At 36.9% G+C, this 23521-nt stretch overlaps 1 protein-coding gene and 1 long non-coding RNA gene across 2 annotated transcripts; both read left to right on the forward strand.

Annotated features, from left to right (window-relative positions):
• Window positions 1-16192: 16192 nt before the first annotated feature.
• On the forward strand, window positions 16193-20424 carry LOC133802009 (2-oxoisovalerate dehydrogenase subunit alpha 2, mitochondrial-like). Its single transcript, XM_062240244.1, has 9 exons — window positions 16193-16728; window positions 17787-17924; window positions 18028-18210; window positions 18342-18499; window positions 18576-18675; window positions 18752-18863; window positions 19001-19140; window positions 19621-19806; window positions 20050-20424. The coding sequence occupies exons 1-9, from the start codon at window positions 16468-16470 to the stop codon at window positions 20215-20217; spliced, it is 1446 nt and encodes a 481-aa protein (XP_062096228.1). The 5' UTR covers window positions 16193-16467; the 3' UTR covers window positions 20218-20424.
• Window positions 20425-21197: 773 nt separating this feature from the next.
• Window positions 21198-22009, forward strand: LOC133802017 (uncharacterized). The gene is made up of 2 exons (XR_009877112.1): window positions 21198-21398; window positions 21914-22009. It is a non-coding gene; the product is annotated as an uncharacterized LOC133802017 (long non-coding RNA).
• The last annotated feature ends 1512 nt before the right edge of the window (window positions 22010-23521 follow it).

Genomic DNA, 23521 nt, shown 5'->3' on the forward strand with positions numbered 1-23521 from the left:
TCAAGGGTTGGCTTGGTTGCAGCTAGGAGGTCATTAAACACATCTGAGGTAAGCTCTAGTCCCTATTTTAGTTGAATTCTACCATGATTTTCTGGAGTTCTTGAAGTGTTCTTGAGCTTTAAGACTCAAGGGGTTGATTGTAAGTCTTGGTGAGTTTTTAGTCAACGGTCTCTTTGACCAAATTTTTTAACATTAACCCTTGTCACTAAACTTAGTTAAACGTTTATAACCAAGGGACTTGATTAGCAAGTTTGACACTATTTAAAGTACACAATGTAACGATCCTTGATTAGGATGACGTTATACTCAGTAAATGTATTACATAAATATGCTTTAAGGACACATATTCCGACAAGAACTACTCCATTATGTTCACTATAGAAGATTGTCTTGGCTTCTATTTCTCACCTAACAATCCATTAGTCTTGATGGCATAGCTCCCTAACATGCGAGTTCGTTGAATTTTAGTGAAAAAAAGGAGCTTGGTGGAAATTTTGTACAAGCTTGAGATAGGACTTGGCCTAAGGAACTTGAATCCATGTCCCACTTCACTTTATAGGTTCGCAAAAGGTTCCATTCAACCTTTTGGGGTCATTGAACTGGCGATCACAATGGGATGTGTGCCCCCAAAAACCACCGTGATGAGTAACTTTTTAGTCATGTTGATTGTGTGTTTGCATTCAACACAATGTTGTGGAGATTGTCCTTAAGGGATTTGAAGGCAATCACTTTTATGTACCATCTTATAATGAAGTTCTGAACCCAGAGAGGAGTAGCACATATGTGAGGGGGCTAGGGAAGAAAGAGAGAACTACCTATGCTGATAGAAAGAAAATATGATTAAAAAATTAAAAATCTAGGCCTTCACGTGGAAGTAGAGCCAGTAGAAGAAGTTGAAGAAATAGGAGTCGATCTAAGTGACTGCATCAAGATATTGAAGATAAGGAAATGTTTCAATAAAGACTCGTAAGTGAGCTTGAGCGTATTCTTAAAGGCAAACTTGGATATATTTTTCTGCAGCCATAATGACATTGTGGGAATTGATCTAAATATGATGAATCATGGGCTGAATATCAATCCAAAAACCAAGCCTATATGTCAAAAGAAGCGAGCCTTGGACCCAGCAAGGTACACAACTCCACATGAAGAGGTAGAGAGACTGAGTGAGAATGGATTCATATGAGAAGCCTTATACCTTGTCATAGTCTCAAACCTCGTGTTAGTACCCTAAACCAAATGGGAAGTAGAAAACTTGCATAGACTTCACCAACCTGAATAAAGCATGACCTAAAGTGTAATGACCAACTACTCTAGACTTTTGGACCATTAACAAAAACTATACATACTAATCCTAAATAAAACTTACAAGTAAAAATATCATAACTTTATTAAGAAACTTGTAAGAAAATAAGAGTTAAACTTACATAAAATCTCAAGTAGGAAATGGGATCCCATTGTTCTAAAAACAAAACATAACATAATTAAAATAAAAAGGGATTACATAATAAGTGCGGAAAAATACATGTAAAAACCATAAAAAAAAAACTACATCCTCGAATCGAATACGCTCGGCTTTTGAATCCATTCTGCCTCAATACACATTCTCCAAGCTTCCAAGAACCTTTCCCGCCACTAAGACTATTTTCCTGCACATATAAACAAAAAGGAGTGAGCCTAATGCCCAGCAAGGAAAAATCTAACACATAGTCCATATACATAAATTTCATAAAAACATAAAAACATAACATAACACTTATATCATACACATACTATAATGGCCATTATTACTTGGGGTCCCATAGACTAAACAAGTCATATGCCCAGTAGATTAGTGGGGTCTTACTAGCTAAGCAAGTCATATGCCCATAATCCATTTGGGGCTTGTTAGTCATATGGGTCATATGCCCAAGCCTACAAACATACATAACATAACATAACATATTTCATAAACATAAGATAACATATAAAAAGCATATAACATATAAATTCTATCCTATTTTCCTTACCAAAATTACAGGGATATGAGGACAGAGTTGGGACTTTGGAACACTCCTAAAAACCATTTATGAAAGGGTGAGTCTATTGAAGAAAATAGATGAAGGGACTATATTTTTAAAATATACTTACCAAAACCTTTTTGCTCAAGAACTTAGATTTCCTAACCAAAATAAGAATAAGGTTAGAATGAGTAGAAGACTATGAGAACTTTTAAAGAAAAAGTACAGAAACGAACTAGAGTTTGGGATACCTTGAAGACTTATAAGACCGATCTAAACCTTGAACCGAAATGCTATAAAATCTTACTTCCCAAGTGTTTGATAAGCTTATGATGATCAAGCTTATGATTCCCAACCCAAGTGTTTACACTCTCACACTCACCTAGCAACTTGCAGCCTCTGAACTTAGAGTAAAAGATCAATAATGGCTGGGTACTAGGTCCTATTTATAGAGTTTAGGAATGAAAAGATCTCATTTAACTTGAATAAAAATAATGGCCTTTTAAGTGAAAATAATTTGAACTATCGTTCAGTAGAGGCTGAAGACTCGTTAAAAAAGATGCTGGACTTATCAAGAGGTTGAAGGGTTGAACGGAAAATGATTTCAAAAACTTTCAAAATATGCTGAAAGGGGCGATATATCGCCCCCTGTAGGCGATATATCGCCTGGGCCAATATGCCCGAGGCAAATCGTGCATCGTTTCGTGTTTTTCGTATCTTCGTGCTGCGATATATCGCCCCCCATAGCTGCGATATATCGGCATACGCTGATTATTTAAACACGAAATTACACATTTTTAGCTTAATTTGAAATGAGTAAACAACCTTGACTAAGCCCTTTCACGTTTTCAAAGCTGCTGACTGACCTTAGAGCATTCAAATTTTACCCTAAATAAATTTAATCCTCAAAATACTTAATCATTAATAACCCATACATAACATGTGCTATAATCCTATTGGTTCTTATCTAAGCCTTATAGTATACTAAATATTATCCTCAATATCAGTCATATCAATCAAACCTTAGGTTAAAATTAATATTCTTAAACTATAGGTTAAACTTAGAAAATCTACAAGTACTACTATGAGTGTCTAAATAAATCCCGGTCTGAACCAAAAATCCACAGTCATAAAGATAATACTATTTTTACTATAATACTACTATCTACTAAGCTAAGTAAAGTTCTTGGACTCTACAATTCTCCCCTACTAAAAAGAATTTCGTCCTCGAAATTTACTTACCAAATAATTCTGGATACCGGCTTTGCATGTCCTCCTCCAACTCCCATGTTGCCTCTCATTCAGAACTATTACTCCATAGGACTTTGACTATAGGAAAGCTCTTGGACCATAACTGCTTCATCCCCCTATCTAGGATGCTAACCGGTCGTTCCTCATAACTTAAGTCTTTCTGGAGTGCTATAGTATCGTACTTGAGGATGTGAGATGGGTCTGACACATACTTGCGTAACATCGAGATGTGGAACACGTTGTGACTATCGGCTAGTGCTGGCGGTAGGGCTAGTCTATATGCAACTGGTCCCACTTTGTCCAATATCTCAAAAGGACCTATGAATCGGGGACTAAGCTTGCCTTTCTTCCCGAACCGCTTGACACCTTTCATAGGAGATATCTTTAGGAAGACTTGATCTCCAACTTGGAACTCCACATCGCGTCGCTTGGCATCCGTATAGCTTTTCTGGCGGATTTGAGCAGCAAGCATACGCTGTCTAATAAGCGCTACTGCTTCTTGAGCTTGTCTAACAGCTTCGGGCCCTAGAAGCTGCCTTTCTCCTACCTCGTCCCAGTGAAACGGTGATCGACACTTTATTCCATATAGCAACTCATAAGGTGCCATCCCGATCGTTGACTGGTAGCTATTGTTGTACGTGAACTCGATTAGCGGCAAGTACTTGTTCCATGCTCCTCCGAAATCAAGTACACACACGCGTAGCATATCCTCTAAAATCTTAATCGTACGCTCGGACTGCCCATCTGTCTGAGGATGAAAAGTTGTACTAAGACTTAACTCAGTACCCATAGCTTGCAGTAAACTTCCCCAAAATCTCGATGTAAACACCGATCCTCTATCTGACACTATTGTCTTGGGGATTCCATGCAACCGTACTATCTCTTGGATGTATATGTCTGCATATTGGTCTGCCGTGTATGAAGTCTTAACAGGCAGGAAATGAGCCGACTTGGTTAGTCTATCTATTACTATCCAAGCGGAATCATGCTGCTTATTCGTCCTTGGCAAACCCGTCACGAAGTCCATAGCTATATCGTCCCACTTCCATTCTGGTATGCTAAGCGATTGCAATAAACCTGCAGGCCGCTGATGCTCTGCTTTTACTTGGTGGCATATAAGACACCTAGATACAAATTCTGCTATGTCCTTCTTCATCCTTGGCCACCAGTATATTGCTTTAACATCCTGAGTCATCTTGGTTGACCCTGGGTGAACTGAGTACGGGGTACTGTGCACTTCTTCTAGAATCGTCTTCTTAATACTTCGATCATTTGGTACGCATACCCGATCCTTATATCTCAATAAACCTTGACTAGATATTGAGAAATCTGTAGTCTTGCCTTCTCTGACTGCATCCATATGTACTGCTAGTGTGTCGTCACGTCCCTGACCAATTCTTATATCCTCTAACAGATTTGACTGGATAGACAAGTTAGTCAACTTGCCTACAACTACTTCTATTCCGGCACTGATCAGCTCCTGTTGTAGCGGCTTTTCTATTCCGGATAAAGCTGCTAAATTTCCATAACTTTTTCTACTAAGCGCATCGGCAACTACGTTCGCCTTTCCTGGGTGGTATAGGATTTCGCAGTCGTAATCCTTTACTAACTCTAACCACCTGCGCTGCCTCATGTTGAGCTCCTTCTGAGTAAAGAAGTACTTTAAACTCTTGTGGTCCATATAAATCTCGCACCATTCTCCGTAAAGATAATGGCGCCAAATTTTTAACGCAAAGACCACCGCTACCAACTCCATATCGTGAGTTGGATAGCGCTGCTCGTACTCCTTCAATTGTCGTGAGGCGTAGGCTATCACCTTGTCATTTTGCATTAGTACGCAACCCAATCCTTGCTTCGATGCATCGCAGTAGACTACGAACTTATCGGTGGGTGTCGGTACACTAAGTACTGATGCTAAGCAAAGCTTATCCTTAAGCAACTGGAAGCTTTCTTCACACTTATCATTCCAGTTAAATTTTTGTTGCTTTCGGGTCAGGTTGGTGAGCGGAGTGGCTATCTTAGAAAAGCCTTCTACAAACTTCCTATAATAGCCTGCTAACCCTAGAAAGCTTCTTACTTCGGATGCGTTCTTTGGTCTGGGCCAATCCTTCACGGCCTCTACCTTTGATGGGTCTACTGCAACTCCGTCTTTCGATATAATGTGCCCAAGGAACGCCACTTGCGAAAGCCAAAACTCTCATTTCTTGAACTTTGCGTAGAGTTGATGCTCCTTCAATCGTGTCAAAATCAACCTCAAATGTTCCTCATGCTCTACTTCATCCTTGGAGTATACTAAGATATCGCCGATGAACACAACAACGCATTTATCTAAGTAATCCTTGAAGACCCTATTCATTAAGTCCATAAACGCGGCTGGTGCGTTAGTAAGACCAAAAGACATAACCAAGAACTCGTAATGTCCATAACGAGTCTTAAAGGCTGTCTTAGGAATATCTTCCCCCTTTACTTTGAGCTGATGATACCCAGACCGTAAATTGATCTTTGAAAATACAGTTGTGCCTCGGAGTTGATCAAACAAATCGTCGATCCAAGGTAGCGGGTACTTGTTCTTAATCGTTACTTTGTTCAGCTCGCAATAGTCTATACACATCCGTATACTCCTGTCCTTCTTCTTCACGAATAGTACCGGAGCTCCCCATGGTGAATGGTTTGGCCTAATAAAACCCAAGTCTAGGAGTTCTTGTAGCTGCGTCTTTAACTCCTTGTGTTCCGTAGGTGCCATCCGGTATGGTGCCTTAGAGATAGGCTCGGTGCCTGGTACTAATTCTATCGTGAAGTCTATTTCTTGAGCTGGTGGCAATCCTGGCAAGTCATCGGGAAATACCTCTGGAAATTCTTGTATAACACGGACATCTCCAACCTTAAGTGGTGTCTCCCTTTCCATATTTGTGATGCTGGCCAAGAATGCTTGACATCCTTTCTCCATCATTCTTTAAGCTTTGAGAGATGATACTAACGGGGTGCGTAATCCTGAAGCTTGTCCCATGAAGCATAACCTCTGGCCGTCAGGAGTCTCAACATCACCTTCTTGCGTTTGCAGTCGATGGTTGCTCCATGCCGTGCTAGCCAGTCCATGCCTAGTATTACGTCAAAGTCCTTGATCACCAGTTCTATCAGGTCTCCTTCTAGTTCTATATCCTCAATCTTGATTGGTACGCCTCGTACTATCCGTGACGATAGAACTACTTTGCCCGAAGGCAACTCGGTTACAAACCTAGTTTTAAATCTTTCACAAGGTTTGTCTAGTATTTCTATCATTCCTAACGAGATATACGAATGAGTGGCTCCCGAATCAAATAATACAGAACATAAGTTATTGAGGATAAAAACCTGACCTGTGACCACCTTGTTGCTAGCATCAGCCTCTCCTTGGGTTAAAGTAAAAACCCTTGCAGGAACCATCTTTTCGTCCTTTTTCCCTTCCGGCTTCTGCTGAGGACAATCTCTTTTACGATGCCCTTCCTGACCACAGTTAAAGCATTCCTTGGTGTTTGCGCGGCATTCTCCAGGATGCTTCTTCTGACACTTAGCACATGGCGGGTATTCCACGTGGCCCGGCCTATTTCCCCCTTTATTCGTCCGTGCTCTTTTATCGCTGTCAGATGGCTTGCTATCAGGATGCCTTCTTTTCTGACCGTTACAGTTGTTGCCTGATTGATTGTTGCCATTATAATTGCTGTTCCGACTGGTCTGAGGTTGACTCTGCTGTCTAGGTTCAGATTTACCGGCTTCCTCTTTACTTACATTAGCCTGCAACCTCTCTACTTCTATTGCCGTCTCAAGAACATCGACATATGTAGTGTTCCCCGGGTTTGCTAGTTTAACCCCCATCTCGATTTTTGGTCGAAGTCCTCTAACAAATTTGTTCACCCTCAAAAAATCGGTTGGAACCATCTCAGATGCGAATTTAGCTAAGCGGTCGAACTAATGAGCATACTCTGCCACCGATAAAGTACCTTGCTTCAAGTTAGCGAACTCCTCAACTCTCGTAGCGAGTACAGCCGAATTGTAGTACTTTTTGTGGAACAACTCCACAAATCGGGTCCATGTCATGGTGGCAACATCATGCGATTGCTGGACCAAGTCCCATCATATCCTGGCATCCTTCTTGAGCAAAGACGAGGCGCAGGATATGCGGTCCGCATTACTGAGATTCATGTGCGTCAGAATCGGCTCCGCATTCCTTAGCCACTCTTCTGCCTCAAAGGGGTCTATAGTCCCTTCGAAGTTTGGAGCGTGCTGCTTGCGGAACCTCTCATACACTGGCTCCATGTTCGGTACTGGATATGGTGCGTAGTTTGTCACTGGCCATCCCCCATATGGACCAACTTGTTGGGGTGCTGGGGCCATTTGCTGTGGCGGCGGCTGAGGCTGAGTTTGAGCCTGTTGGCGTTGTTGCTGCAAAATTTCCTCGACTTGCTGTCGCAGTCTAGCGATCTCCGCAGTGTTGTCAGCTGGCGGTGCCGGCGTGTTGCGGCTAGCAGTAGCACGCACTCCCCTTCTGCGAACTGGAGGGGCTTCATTGGTCGCTAGAACAGCGTTGGAGGTGTTTCCGTTGGTGCGTGCAGATCTTCGGAGCGACATCGTAGCAGAGTTCTAACAGTTGAAAGAAACATGTTAGAACTTTACCTAATAGGCTCTAAGGAAAAAACTTATTCTAAAACAAACATATCTCAGACCAATTCATTATAACTTCTTATGAAAAAGTATATAAGTCTTTATTTATTATTTAGAGTGGATTTCTATACTTAGAAAAACAAGTCATCTTTATTTTCTAAGTCTGTTTCTAATTATCCTATATGACTTAATTCTCAGGCTCGAAACTTATCTTTGTTCCAAAGTTAACCATATTGAGGGAGGGCTGGGATCAGTAAAATCGTTCCCACTACTAAGGCCCCCTAACTCTCAATAAGGAAACTTGGTTCATTGATTTGTATCCACCCTCACCGAACTTAGTCATTATTCATTTTATTTAGTATTTATTATGATTGCAAAAATAAAATCAAACTCACACATGATGATAAAATAGCATATTATTCATTTGGAAAAAAAAATTCACTTATTACAATCATAAAATAAAGAAAGAAATAAAACAAGCAATGAAAACTAACTATTCTAAAAATCGGGATCTTCTACATCCGATCCTTCATCTAGCACGTCATCATCTATCTCCTCATAATCGTCGTTATCATGTGCATCAAAATGTCCTCTAGGAAAGTTTGTGAAAATCCTATGTTTTTGCTCGTTTGTAAGCTGAAATTCTGATTTTGCAGTGAACCTAATTAAGAGGAAATAATATCGCATCGCTAATGGCAGTTCGTCCTCATCATTCATGGTTTCCCATATTTCTTCTAAGGCTGCTATTACAGGATGGAAATCTTTAAATAGCCTAATTATTAATACATATTGTTCCGTCGATCTCATCATTACTTGCTTAGACTCTTGAAGGTGACCTATTTCTTTGTGGAACAAGAGCAATCTTCGAGTGATTCTTTCTAGTGCTCCTACGGTGTTTCTTGGCTCCCTTATTCTTTTTAAAGCCTTAATGGCTCGAATATCCTGATAGGTTAAAGCTCCGTTCATACTTAACTGAAAACATAAATACTAAAAATCATTAGCTATACATATAAGCACAATAACCATAACTTAAATACTTACTTGGCGGTCAGATTCGAAGCTTTGAGTGTGTGTATCGAGGAGAACTTCATGCGAAGGAACCGTTTGGCTCTGATACCAACTGTAATGACCCACTACTCTAGACTTTTGGACCATTAACGAAAACTATACATACTAATCCTTAATAAAACTTACAAGTGAAAATACCATAACTTTATTAAGAAACTTGTAAGAAAATAAGAGTTAAACTTACATAAAATCTCAAGTAGGAAATGGGATCCCATTGTTCTAAAAACAAAACATAACATGATTAAAATAAAAAGGGATTACATAATAAGTGCGGAAAAATACATGTAAAAACCATAAAAAACAAAACTACATCCTCGAATCGAATACGCTCGGCTCTTGAATCCATTTCGCCTCAATACACATTCTCCAAGCTTCCAAGAACCTTTCCCGCCACTAAGACTATTTTCCTGCACATATAAACAAAAAGGAGTGAGCCTAATGCCCAGCAAGGAAAAATCTAACACATAGTCCATATACATAAATTTCATAAAAACATAAAAACATAACATAACACTTATATCATACACATACTATAATGGCCATTATTACTTGGGGTCCCATAGACTAAACAAGTCATATGCCCAGTAGATTAGTGGGGTCCTACTAGCTAAGCAGGTCATATGCCCATAATCCATTTGGGGCTTGTTAGTCATATGGGTCATATGCCCAAGCCTACAAACATACATAACATAACATAACATATTTCATAAACATAAGATAACATATAAAAAGCATATAACATATAAATTCTATCCTATTTTCCTTACCAAAATTACCGGGATATGAGGACAGAGTTGGGACTTTGGAACACTCCTAAAAACCATTTATGAAAGGGTGAGTCTATTGAAGAAAAGAGATGAAGGAACTATATTTTTAAAATATACTTACCAAAACCTTTTTGCTCAAGAACTTAGATTTCCTAACCAAAATAAGAATAAGGTTAGAATGAGTAGAAGACTATGAGAACTTTTAAAGAAAAAGTACAGAAATGAACTAGAGTTTGGGATACCTTGAAGACTTATAAGACCGATCTAAACCTTGAACCGAAATGCTATAAAATCTTACTTCCCAAGTGTTTGATAAGCTTATGATGATCAAGCTTATGATTCTCAACTCAAGTGTTTACACTCTCACACTGACCTAGCAACTTGCAGCCTCTGAACTTAGAGTAAAAGATCAATAATGGTTGGGTACTAGGTCCTATTTATAGAGTTTAGGAACTAAAAGATCTCATTTAACTTGAATAAAAACAATGGCCTTTTAAGTGAAAATAATTTGAATTATCGTTTAGCAGAGGCTGAAGACTCGTTCAAAAAGATGCTAGACTTATCAAGAGGTTGAAGGGTTGAATGGAAAATGATTTCAAAAACTTTCAAAATATGCTGAGAGGGGCGATATATCACCCCCTGTAGGCGATATATCGCCTGGGCCAATATGCCCGAGGAAAATCGTGCATCGTTTCGTGTTTTTCGTATCTTCGTGCTGTGATATATCGCCCCCCATAGCTATGATATATCGGCATACGCTGATTATTTAAACACGAAATTACACATTTTTAGCTTAATTTGAAATGAGTAAACAGCCTTGACTAAGCCCTTTCACGTTTTCAAAGCTGCTGACTGACCTTAGAGCATTCAAATTTTACCCTAAATAAATTTAATCCTCAAAATACTTAATCATTAATAGCCCATACATAACATGTGCTATAATCCTATTGGTTCTTATATAAACCTTATAGTATACTAAATATTATCCTCAATATCAGTCATATCAATCAAACCTTAGGTTAAAATTAATATTCTTAAACTATAGGTTAAACTTAGAAAATCTACAAGTACTACTATGAGTGTCCAAATAAATCCCGGTCTGAACCAAAAATCCACAGTCATAAAGATAATACTATTTTTATTATAATACTACTATCTACTTAGCTAAGTAAAGTTCTTGGACTCTACATAAAGATAACTTCCCATTGTCACACATTGACCAATTACTTGATACAACTATAAGGAATGAGTTGTTAAGCTTCATGGATAGATACTTAAGGTATAATCAAATCTCAACGAGTCTAGTCGATGAGAAGCACACTTCGTTTATCCTATACAAAGGGTTATACTGCTACAAAATGATGTCTGTTGAACTAAAATATGTAGGAGCAACCTATCAATGACTAGGAATAGAATGTTTGCTAAGCAGATAGGTTGCAATATGGAGGTATATATAGATGATATGCTCCTGAAGAGAATAGAAGTGAAAAACCACTTTGATGTCCCCTGAGAAATGTTCCACATCATACGAGAATATAAAATGAAGCTAAACCCGCTCAAAGGAACCTTTGGGGTATCCTTAGGGAAGTTTCTTGGCTTTATGGTTAATTCGTGAGGAATAGATGTCGATCCTGACAAAATCAAAGTCTTGATAGAAATGGAGTCTCTGAAGAATATCAAGGAGATTCAAGAGTTAACCCGGTGAGTTCCTGCTTCAAACAAGTTCATGTCACGCTCCATCGACAAGTGCATCTAATTCTTCGATATCTTGCAATGAGGAAAGAATTTCTCATGCAATTAAAAGTGTGACAAGGATTAGTGCTTCTTTGGATAAAAATGAAGACAAGGTACAATGACCAGTGTACTATATCACTAAATAACAAGCAAGGGCATTGTCCCAATACCTAGAGTTGAAAAAATTGGCATATGCTTTAGTGATCACCTTGAGAAAGTTCAGACTCTACGTCTATGCCCATAACATCAAGGTGTTAAACAACCAACCTCTACGATAGACATCGCACAAGCCTAAAATCTCAGTGTGAATGCTTAAATGGTCCATAGAGCTTAGCTAATTTGACATCGCTTACATCTCCAATAGAGTTATCAAGGGGAAAATCCTAGCAAATTTTGTAGCCGAGTTCATAAGGCACCCTATAGTTTTCTCCGAGCAAGCCAAAGACAAGCAGACCAAAGCACCGTCAAATGACCTAAGATGGGCTATGTATGTGGGTAGGGCCTAAACTAAGAATGGGTTAAGAGCAGGAGTAGTGGTCGTGGGACCTGCAGGAAACAAGCCATTCTACGCATTAAGGTTCAACTCCGGCCATCCAACAACAAGGCCGAATATCTATCCAAGGTAAGGGAGTACCTAAAGGAACTTGGTGAATACAACATAAACCAAGTCCCTCGATAACAAAACACCACATCGAATTCCCTATCATGTAACTAGGTACATGCTAATGGAAGGAATGTTGTACAAAACGAGGATTTAGCCCTTGTTGAGATGTGTGGATGGACCAACCACGAGAAAAATCCTATCAAAAATCCACGAGGGGAATGTCGTAACCAAATCATGGTGTTAGATAAAGCAAAGTACAACTAGTTGTTATGTGTTTCTTGAACTGAAACTAAATGGTAAATTGGTAATTGAGCAAATACTTTCAGAAAACTATAAAAGGGAACGAAAATTTCTTGGAAGGGGTTCGAATTCTAACACGGTGAACATGACCTAAGAAAAATATACCAAGTTATTTCTTACTAGTACCAATGCTGTTTTATTGCTTTGTTGTTTGAGTTTGATGCTTAAAAGTCCTCACTTCATTTCATTTTCACCCATTTTCTCTCAACATTAATCAAGAGTCCTTGTCCTTTTATTAATTCAATAACGAGTTTTATGCTTCGAGGTAATACATATATACATATACTGTTGTAGATCATTTTACATTTTAATGTTTTTCTTATACACTTAATTATAATCTTGTAGTTTAATAATATTAAATTCCACCTTTATTCATTACCAAATAGGATAAAATATCTTCTTATATTGATTTTTTAGTCTTAATTTTAATAAAATAATAAAAGCCTTGTTTTAAAAATTTATGTTTTTAACTGAAATTTTAATTTAAATCATTTTTAGAGAATTTAATTATTAAAAAAATTAAAAGGATTTTAAAATATTATTTTTAGGGGAAGACTTTTCAATCAAAGGTTAAAGGACAACAACCCGAAAGGTCAAGTAGAACTCAAAGAGTTGCACAAATCTCACAAGGGAGATTACCTAAATAACCACACTGATTACAATGATGTAGCAAATACACCCAAGAACAATGCCAACCCTAAACAAGGATAGAGACAAATACCAATCAAACCTGCAAACAACACACACATACATATTGGCTTGCCTTTTAAAGATCTGGCAATCAGGCAGCGGTGCTTCAAATTGAATTGTCGGCACCACTCAAATGTGAACTATCCTAGGGGAAGATCATATAAAAATGGCAAAAGTCAAGGTCACAAAGGACAATGTGATATCTACAATTATTGCAACACCAAAAGCTAACCGAACTCACAAAAGTGAAGACAAAACAAACTGAAGATATAAAATAAAAGGAACAAGCAACAAGATACAACAATAGAATCCAAGGAGAAGAGCCACAACACATAACCCGACCCTTTACCACCACTCGACATCCCTCCTCACGAAATCTGAAGAAATCGAACCCAACCATCGTAAAACCAAGAGCCCCCAGCCAAGGGAACCGACCACGACCCAAACCCCCATACACTACGATGCCAAAGACCTCATGTCCTCCATTGCTCACATCAGAGCTGCCCAAGACCACCATCCCAACCATCAGAGTCGACAGATCCATGCTCGATATCCCAACCATTAGAGTCGACAGATCCATGCCTACTCACCCTTAGCCCAACTACCGGTGCCAAAGTAGCAAAGCCCCATCGATTCAATGAAGCCGCCAGCTAATCCCAACCCCTCTGCCACCCCCATGAAAAGGAGCTGAGAGCTCTAAGCCAAGACACGCCGAAGCCCATGCCTCCAAACCCTAACCAAGAGAAGAAAATGGCAAAAGTAGAAAACTCTTAGTATGGGGAGAGAATGAGAGAGAACCCTAAAGACAATCTTCAAAGGGAAATTTGAGAAATGATGCATTAAATTGGTTCCTATAACAAAATTATTCTAGCCACTCTATACATGTCAGATTGGTCCTATTGTTTCCCTTAGTTCCCAAAATACCCCTGGCATTTGTTTCCCACAGTCTCTGTATTCTCTCGGTCTCTCTCTATTCTCTCTCTCACTTTCTTAGTCCCGAAGGAAAAAAACCCTCAAACCCAATTTAATCTGTCAGAACCCAAGGAAATTGGAGAAGCATTGTCTTCCACGACCACGACCAAGCATCTGTGGCTCGGATATTCTCGAAGTTGACGATTGGAGAAGACAAAGGAGAAGAACGTCGAGCAAATAGACCAAGATTTGAGGAAACAACCCCAAAGAAAGTGAATGTGAGGGATTTCCTTTTTAATCTGCAATATGTGTATGTGCCTGGTTTTTTTTGTTGATTTTTCTTCATATGATAGATTGGGGCTGGGGAATGAAGAAATCTGGCTTTTTTTTCGAGATTTTTTATGCACCTCGATATAAATCGATAGGACTCGATAGTATATGTTATGTTCTAGATTTGATTGTGCCTCGATATGCCTCGATGGGACTCAATGATATTTTAGGCGTATAACTTATTTTAGCATCTACCTTGATAGGACTCGATGATATTAGACTCATGGCCTGATTTTAGCATCTGCCTCGATAGGACTCGATGATATTAGACTTATGGCTGATTAAGCACCTGCCTCGATAGGACTCGATATAATAAGACTTATGGTTGTTTTAGCACCAACCTCGATAGGCCTCAATAGAATTAGATATATTATGTCCATACCAATTCTTATAGTTCTTTTTTTTTTATCAAAAGTAGAAGGTGAGGGGGCTCTGGCTCACAGATTGCCTTGTGCTGCTTAGTAGAGCAGCGCCGAAGTGTGTGTCAACCAAGCTTTAATCTGATCGAGTTCTGATAAAGTTCATTGTTTCAAAGCAAAAAATGAAAAACTATTCAACCATGGTTTGTGCTAGCCAAAGAGCCAAGGTCCAGACAAAGTTTTCTCCTATGGCTCCCCATTTTTTCAAGATTATTCCCCAAAGATAATAATCTTGAAAAAATGGGGAGCCATAGGAGAAAACTTTGTCTCAACCTTGGCTCTTTGGCTAGCACAAACCATGGTTGAACAGTTTTTCATTTTTTGCTTTGAAACAATGAACTTTATCAGAACTCGATCAGATAAAAGCTTGGTTGCCACACACTTCGGCGCTGCTCTACTAGCAACACAAGGCAATCTGTGAGCCAGAGCCCCCTCACCTTCTACTTTTAATAAAAAAAAAGAACTATAAGAATTGTTATGGACATAATATATCTAATTCTATCAAGGTCTATCGAGGTTGGTGCTAAAACAACCATAAGTCTTATTCTAACAAGTCCTATTGAGGCAGGTGCTTGATCAGCCATAAGTCTAATATCATCGAGTCCTATCGAGGTAGATGCTAAAATCAGGCCATAAGTATAATATCATCGAGTCCTATCGAGGTAGATGCTAAAATAAGTTATATGCCTAAAATATCATCGAGGTCTATCGAGGCACAATCAGATCCAGAACCTAACATATACTATCGAGTCCTATCGATTTCTATCAAGGTGCATAAAATATCTCTAAAAAAACCCAGAGTTCTTCATTCCTCAGCCCCGATCTATCCTATGAACAAAAATCAACAAAAAAACCAAGCACATACACATATTGTAGATTAATAAGGAAATCCCTCACCTTCACTTTCTTTGGGGTTGTTTCCTCAAAGCTTGGTTTGTTTGCTCGACGTTCTTCTCCTTTGCCTTCTCCGATCGTTAACTCCAACAATATTCGAGCCACAGATGCTTGGTCGTGGTTGTGGAAGACAATGCTTCTCCAATTTCCTTGAGTTCTGTCGGATTAAGTTGGGTTTGAGGGTTTTTTTCCTTTAGGACTAAGTGAGAGAGAGAATAGAGAAAGATCGAGAGAATATAGAGAGACTGTGAGAAACAAATGCCAGAGGTATTTTAAGAACTAAAGGAAACAATATGACCAATCTGACATGTATTGAGTGGCTAGAATAATTTTGTTATAGGAACTCTTTTAATGCATCATTTCTCAATTTTCCCTTATCAAATCTCTAAATATCTTAAGAAAATGCTTAATTTTATTTTAAAAGTAAAATAATTTTATAATTTGTGCTATTTAATACAATACACGTGTGCCAAAAAAAAATACAATACACGTGTATCTTAAAAAATAAACAATACACGTGTATTTAAGCATGATAGTAAGTAAATCTTTTAAAAACAACACACTTAAGCACTTAAGCCTTATGCACAAAGCAGCTTTGCTCCTATTCCTACTTTAAGTAATCATGATTTGGCGCTCTAATCCGTAGATAAGAACTTTTAATCAAATCTAAAAACTTCCAAACGTACAAGAAAGTTGTAATTATAGAATTCTCTTTTCTTTTGCGAACCCATCCTTCTTACTCTCTTCTCGCATGTAAAATCGGATTCTCTGCACTGCTTCCATTCCTACAAGACAAAACTATTCTCATTTCATCACTTTGATTTCTTTCTATCTTAGATTTGTCGTCGTTTAGCTCTTCTTACATGGCTCTTTGGACTAGAAAATCTGTCAATGTTGTCAACCATTTCGTTTCAAAGCTGGGTGTTTTAGGCACGATCAACCCGAGTTCCTGGTCTCATTCTTTCCATCAAAGACATCCTATTTCAGATGCATGTGCTCCAAATCTCAAAAACCCAGTTGTAGATATTGTTAATACGCCAACCCATTTCGCTTTTTGTCGTTTTGAGTCCACCATAGCTGAGAAACATTCGGATTCTTTTCATGATTTTGATGCCAATCAACAGGTATATTTCCGAAGCAGAGTTTTATATTTTTATTAATTTTTTAAGTACGAGTGTTATTTATTTATTTTTTGTATAGTTTGAATCTTTTTGTTGAAGGTGTGTTTTTATTTTAAGACATGCAGATTCTTAATAGTATTTTCTATCATCTTTTCTGGGTATTTGATAGAATATAAGATGGTTTTAATTAAACAGGTAAGGCTTCTAAAGGAGGGCCACAAGAGAACATATTGTTGATTTGCTGACCAAGGTGTTTGCTTATTCTATTGGACTTAAGCCCTTTTCGACTCTCTGGAGAATATTTGGAAAATCTTCTCAAACTTTTTCTTTAGTCAAAATTAGAAACTTAGTAAATGACTCCAGTCGAGAGGTGAATATAAATGACTACTGGAGTCTATAGGCCACTAGAGAGCCTCAAGTGGTTGGGTAGGAGAGTGTGTGAGGGATTGGGGTTCAATAATTTTTTTTTTTAAAAAAAGATCTATGAACACCCGATATTTCCAGTAAATAAAATTTGGATCGAAATCTCCTTGCATATTTAACAAATCTGTGTCACACCGTAGTGACAATTCATTTTGTATATTTTTTCATGCGCGAGAACAAACTTCGTTAACAGAAATGACTTTGTTTTTATTCTTCTAAATGAACTCGACAAGAAATTATCAAGGTGCTAATTGGGTTTATTGGACGAGCTAGCTAGAGGCGAATGAGTCCATTGTTTTATTCCTAATTAATGAAAATTGGGTTGATATTTAGGCAGTTTAGTTTGAATTTGTATATGCTATTATCCTTGTCTGTGTTGTCTAGCTGCTACATCTACTTTGCAGCTTTGTTATCTTGCTATGAATGCAATTTTTGTCTGAGAAGAGAAATAAAATACAGAGGAAAGAATTATTTTCTTCGGATAAACAAGACATGTTGAAGTCACTCATACTGCTGGTCCTGGTTGGTTTTAAAAATTAATAGTAGATCCTACAACATGACATCATTTCATAGTTGATGCCAATATCATGAGTTATGCTCGATTGTTATGTGCTTTCTAAGATTTCATTGTGTGACAGGCCTTGGATTTTCCAGGAGGAAAAGTCACATTCTCTCCCGAATTGAAATTCATTTCTGAATCCCCTGAGGAGAGGGTACACTGCTATAGGGTCCTTGATAACAATGGACAGATTATTTCAGGCAGCACCTATGTACAGGTATCTCAACACTTCACCGATCAAACTTAAATTGGCCTATAAATTTTGAGGATGATGAGGATAAATGTCAGAGCTGTGACGAATTACCTATTGATTTAAATAGGTAAAAAAAGAAGTTGCTCTAAAAATGTACAGTGAAATGGTCACACTTCAAGTGATGGATACTATATTCTATGAAGCGCAAAGACAAGGGAGAATTTCTTTTTATGTAACCACAATTGGAGAAGAAGCCATCAACATTGCATCTGCAGCAGCGCTAACTCTTGATGACCTTATCTTTCCTCAGGTCACTACATACACTCATATATACTCATACTATCTTTAAAAGATGTCAAACCTTTTCCTTTACCTCTTTTATTCGATGTTTAAGTACAGGAAATTGAGAATGATGCTAGAATTTCTTTTAAATGAATGCAGTATCGGGAACCAGGAGTGCTATTATGGCGTGGTTTCACCCTGCAAGAATTTGCAAATCAGTGTTTTGGTAACAAAGATGATTATGGTAAAGGCAGGCAAATGCCTATACACTATGGATCTAACAAGCTCAATTACTTCACCATATCATCACCTATATCGTAAGATTTTGACTCTGTAAAATAAATTATGTTGAAAATTTACAGTACACATCATATCTTTCCATCTGTTTTCCAGTACACAAATTCCTCAGGCTGTTGGTGCTGCATATTCATTAAAGATGAACAAAAAAGATGCCTGCGCAGTCACTTATTTTGGTGATGGTGGGACAAGTGAGGTAACATTCTATTTCCATCAAGATGATGAACTTATTGGTTTGGGTAACATGTTTTTTAACTGTTGAAGCAATGCAGGGTGACTTTCATGCTGCTTTAAACTTTGCGGCAGTTAGGGAGGCACCGGTTGTATTCATCTGCCGAAACAATGGATGGGCTATCAGTACACCAACAGAAGATCAGTTTCGAAGTAAGTTTTATTTTATTACACCTATGTTCTTGCTAACTTTTATTACAAAAAGTTCGTTATCATCTAACCAATAGATTCTTCTATAATATTTATTTCTTACCTATTATGTTGATGGTATGTCCTCCATTGATTTATAGGCGATGGTATTGTTGTTAAGGGTCAGGCATATGGAATCCAAAGTATTCGAGTAGATGGCAATGATGCGCTTGCAATGTACAGTGCTGTTCATGCTGCACGTAACATGGCAATTCGTGAACACAGACCAGTCTTAATTGAGGTGAGGCTACAAAAGCATAACTTTCTGGCCTTTTTAAGAGACAAACTTGAAACTATTGTGTATGGTAAAATTTTTATTTTTGAATTTTTTAAACACAAAAATAGAAATATTATTTTATGTTTGTTTCTTTATTTTAAAAAAATAAAATATGTTTGGTAACTATTTTTGTTTTTTGTTTTTAAAAGCAAAAAGTAATAAAAGTGATTGATAACTTTTATTTTTATTTTTTGTTTAACAATACGTTCAGAAAAAAAAGTTGAAAACCGTTTAAAAAAATTTTGAAAGTAAAAAAGTTCTATTTTTAAAATTTAATAAATTTTAATTAAAATTTTAAAAAAATAATAAATAAAAATAGAGTTACCAAACACATTTTATGTTTAATTATCAAATTTTTAATTAATTAAATTGGAAAACTATTTTTTTTTTAAGTGTTACCAAACAATACCTAAGTTTCTCACTTTATTTGGTTTCAATTTACAGGCACTAACCTATCGAGTGGGACACCACTCAACATCTGACGATTCAACCAAGTACCGATCAGCTGAAGAGATTGAATGGTGGAGATTGGCACGAGACCCTGTTACTCGGTTTAGACAATGGATCGAAAGTAATGATTGGTGGAATGCTGAGGCTGAATCAGAGCTTAGATACAGTGTGAGAAAACAGGTAAGATTTGCAACAGTATTGAAAGTGACTTCCAAAAACAATCATATAAAAGTCTGCTTTGTTTTCTTGTTCAATTAGTAAACCAAAGAAAGTAAGTTTGAAAAAACTTTGGACTAAAACGCCATTAAAAGAACCAAAGGTTTGTAGTAGACAAGACCAATGATAAAGATTTTATATTACGAGTACATAATTAAATGAATAGCTTTCCAAATCTGTGACCTTCCTCATGGTGTTTGGTTATAGATGTTACAAGCGATTCAAATGGCTGAGAAGGTAGAGAAACCAGCAGTCGCAAACCTTTTTACAGATGTATATGATGTTCCACCATCCAACCTTGTTGAGCAAGAGAAGTTACTGAGAGAAACGGTCAAAAGACATCCAAAGGAATACCCATCAGATGTTCCTGTCTAGTTTCTTTGTTTTACTCGTACCAATACCATGCCCTCGGCCAAGAAAACAAAAAAGTTTAAAAAGTGATTTTATTATTGGATGAATGGATTTGAATTATAGGCAAGGGCGTATTCTGTATAAGTTCAAAGGAAGGGACTGGGATTAACTCTTGTTGTGCAGTGTAGCAACCTATTATTTATATTTTAATATGAGTTAAAATTGCTAATCCTTTTATGACTTTTTTTTCCCTGTCTAAATGTGTGAAGAAAAGACAGCACAAACTACTTCATATAAGATACTTGTTAGTGCGGGAAGTCTACCGGATTAGTAGGTGCATATTTTCTCACATGCCTATTGTCAAAGCTGGAAATTCAGAGTCTTCATTTTATGTTTTTCTACACCATTCAAACAAAATCAGGTCACTATTATTAAAACAAAAAACGATTTTAGTTTATATATTATACTTTTTTTTTTGCCCCGAGTTTATAGATTATACTCTATTTTGTCTATTATAGGGTTTAAAAAACAGTATTTCAATTAATCAAAATCAATCACTTTTATTGAAGTTTCAAACAAGTTTTCTTTTCCTCGAACGTTTGGGTTACGGCAAGCCAAGCCCTCTGTCACGTGTCCTTGTCTTCTCTTTAATTATTGGGACCACATGGAAATAATAATTGGGATCACTCTTTGACAAAATAACAATCTCAATAATCATGTGTCTTAATCTAATAGGACACATTTTTAACAACAAATCTAAATCGTTTCTTTATCGCCATCATAAGCTATGAACATGAGCTTTCAAAATACATGACCAACTGGACGGCATTCAAAATACACGGAATTTGTCTAACGCGCTTCACTGCGAAAATTGCTTTAACACTAATTAACCCCTTTTAACCCTATAATTATAACTATAACCCATAATTATTGTTTCATTAATACCCTTTAACGAAGATGGTTAGGTGTGTTCTCTTTTGTCTTTCCACTTATCTAGCAGGCACATACACAAAATCATCTACTCTCACAAAGAGAACAATCATCTCTTCTCTCTCAAATCATACTCAAAGAGAGATCATCACTATTTTTTCTCAACAAGCTTTATCTATCACATTTTTGCCTCACAAAAGTTGAAGAAGATTGAAGATTAAAGAGAACTCATCTCCCAAAGTTGAAGAAGATTAAAACATTTGATTTGATAATGAGTAAGTGTTTTTTTATTTATAGGTTATGGGTGTATTTTGTAATAGTTTATATGAAAATTTTGAAGTATTTTAGGCTAAAAAATGAAAAGAAAGAATTTTATGTTGAGATGATGAATTTCTGATTGATTTATGCGATTTAGGTTATTGCGTTCACACATACTTCACACATGATTCACACATGGTTCACACATAGTTTACACGTGATTCCACATAATTCACACGTGATTCACACATAGTTCACAGATGATTCACATATGATTCACACATGATACACACATTTCACACATGGTTCACTCATGATTTATTTTTGTTTCCTTTAGCCATGTGTGAATTGTGTGAAATATGTGTGAACTCTAAGTGAACCATGTGTGAAATATGTGTGAACCATGTGTGTGTGAATCATGTATGAATCCGTCGACTTCATTCTCTTCTCACTACTTCTTTATCCCTCTTCCTCTTCCTTAACTCCTCCTAAAGAAAGAAACAAAACACTAATTTAGAATAAAATAATGCAGAAACTAATAGAGAAGATGAAGAAAGTTTCAGATTTACTTACTTGCAACGATAGAGAACAAGAAAACCAATATGAAGGGAGACAATGACTGGAAAAATGGATTTTTGGCCTTGGTTTTGTCCTTTATTTGAAGAAGAGAAGAAAGCGAAGAAGATGAAAAACGTGGTTGAAAGTCTAAGTGAGAAAGTAAAGAAGATGAAGAGTGCCCTAACTTGTTTTGACTTATAAGGACTATTTTGTCAAATATGGTTATTTTATTGAGAAACATTAATTTGTGGTCATGTTTAGTATTTAGTAGTTAAGTGGGGTTAATCCATAGAGTTTCCCTAGAATTAGAATTATCTACCCTGATTTCAGCTTGCTCCAAAACCACCAAATACTATGGAATTATCTACTAATCTCTTGCTCCAAAACCACATTTTGAAATTCTTCAAAACAATATTCCCAATTAATTTCTTTGTTCTTTATTTTTAATGTTCATTAGCTAGATAATAAAATAAAATCTTACAAAAACTACTAGAATTTTATACTTATATTCACATATCACTCTTTTTTTTATTCATTTTTAAGACCAAAATTGAACAAGATAACTCTATTTCGTAGTTGTCAGCCCACAACATATTTATATATTATTTTTCTTATTTCGATCATTTTGTTGTTTGAACAATTTTTCTATGATAACCATAGCTAGAGGTGTAAATGTGGGTCGGCTCGGTCCGGCCCACATTTTCGTGCCGCCGATAAATTCGGGCCGGGCCGGGCCGGCCCACTTTATTATTGTCAAAAAATGTGAGGATGGAGAATTGAACCCTCCACCTCATATTTAACCACCAATGGACTTACCACCAAACAAAATACATTTCTTTGTTTAAATTATAATTTTAGATATTTTTATATACTTTTTAATAATATTTTACACAAAATTATATCAAAGATAATTATTAGAATTTTAATACATACTAATAAATGCTAAAAAATTTAACTCACAAATCTTAAAATAAATTAATATAATTATAAAAATGTAAACATTGAGAAAAATAAGACTTCTATTATCATTTTAATTTATTAATAATTGAAAAATAAAAATTTATTATGATTATTAATGTCAAAATATCAGGCTTTTTATCGTGTCGTGCTTTCAGGCTAGTTTGTTCGTGCTTTCGTGTCGTGCCTTCGGGCTTGTCGTGCCGTGCTCAGGCCCATATCGTGCCGTGCCGTGTCAATTTTCAATTCGTGTCGTGCCTGGCGCAGACCCATATTTTTTCGTGCTGTGTCATGCTCGTGCCTCCCGGGCTCGTGTCGGTTTCGTGCCGTGCTAGAAAGTCCAGCCCATATTTACAGCTCTAACCATATCCAAACTTTTATATTATATATATTGTCATCTTTACTCAGGAGAAATAGTGTTTACATAATTACTTTATGTATTACCCCATCTATTTCAATTAAAACTCTAGGTCCCCTTCACAAAAAAGTTTTAACACTTGATTCGTCAGTCAGGGTTTTTTTCTTTTTCTTTCTAATTGTTTAAATATATATAAATATATAATTTTGTTTTGAATATCACTCGTTACATCCCAAATGGTAACAAGTGATAATAGTCGTAAATAGT

Source organism: Humulus lupulus, chromosome 1, assembly GCF_963169125.1.
Source record: "Humulus lupulus chromosome 1, drHumLupu1.1, whole genome shotgun sequence".
Lineage (NCBI taxonomy): Eukaryota > Viridiplantae > Streptophyta > Magnoliopsida > Rosales > Cannabaceae > Humulus > Humulus lupulus.

Coding starts and splice junctions, on each gene's coding strand:
- LOC133802009 (XM_062240244.1), top strand. CDS start 16,468: ATGGCTCTTTGGACTAGAAAATCTGTCAATGTTGTCAACCATTTCGTT. Junction 18,211..18,341: donor ATGACCTTATCTTTCCTCAG/GTCACTACATAC, acceptor AAATGAATGCAG/TATCGGGAACCAGGAGTGCT. Junction 18,500..18,575: donor ACCATATCATCACCTATATC/GTAAGATTTTGA, acceptor TCTGTTTTCCAG/TACACAAATTCCTCAGGCTG.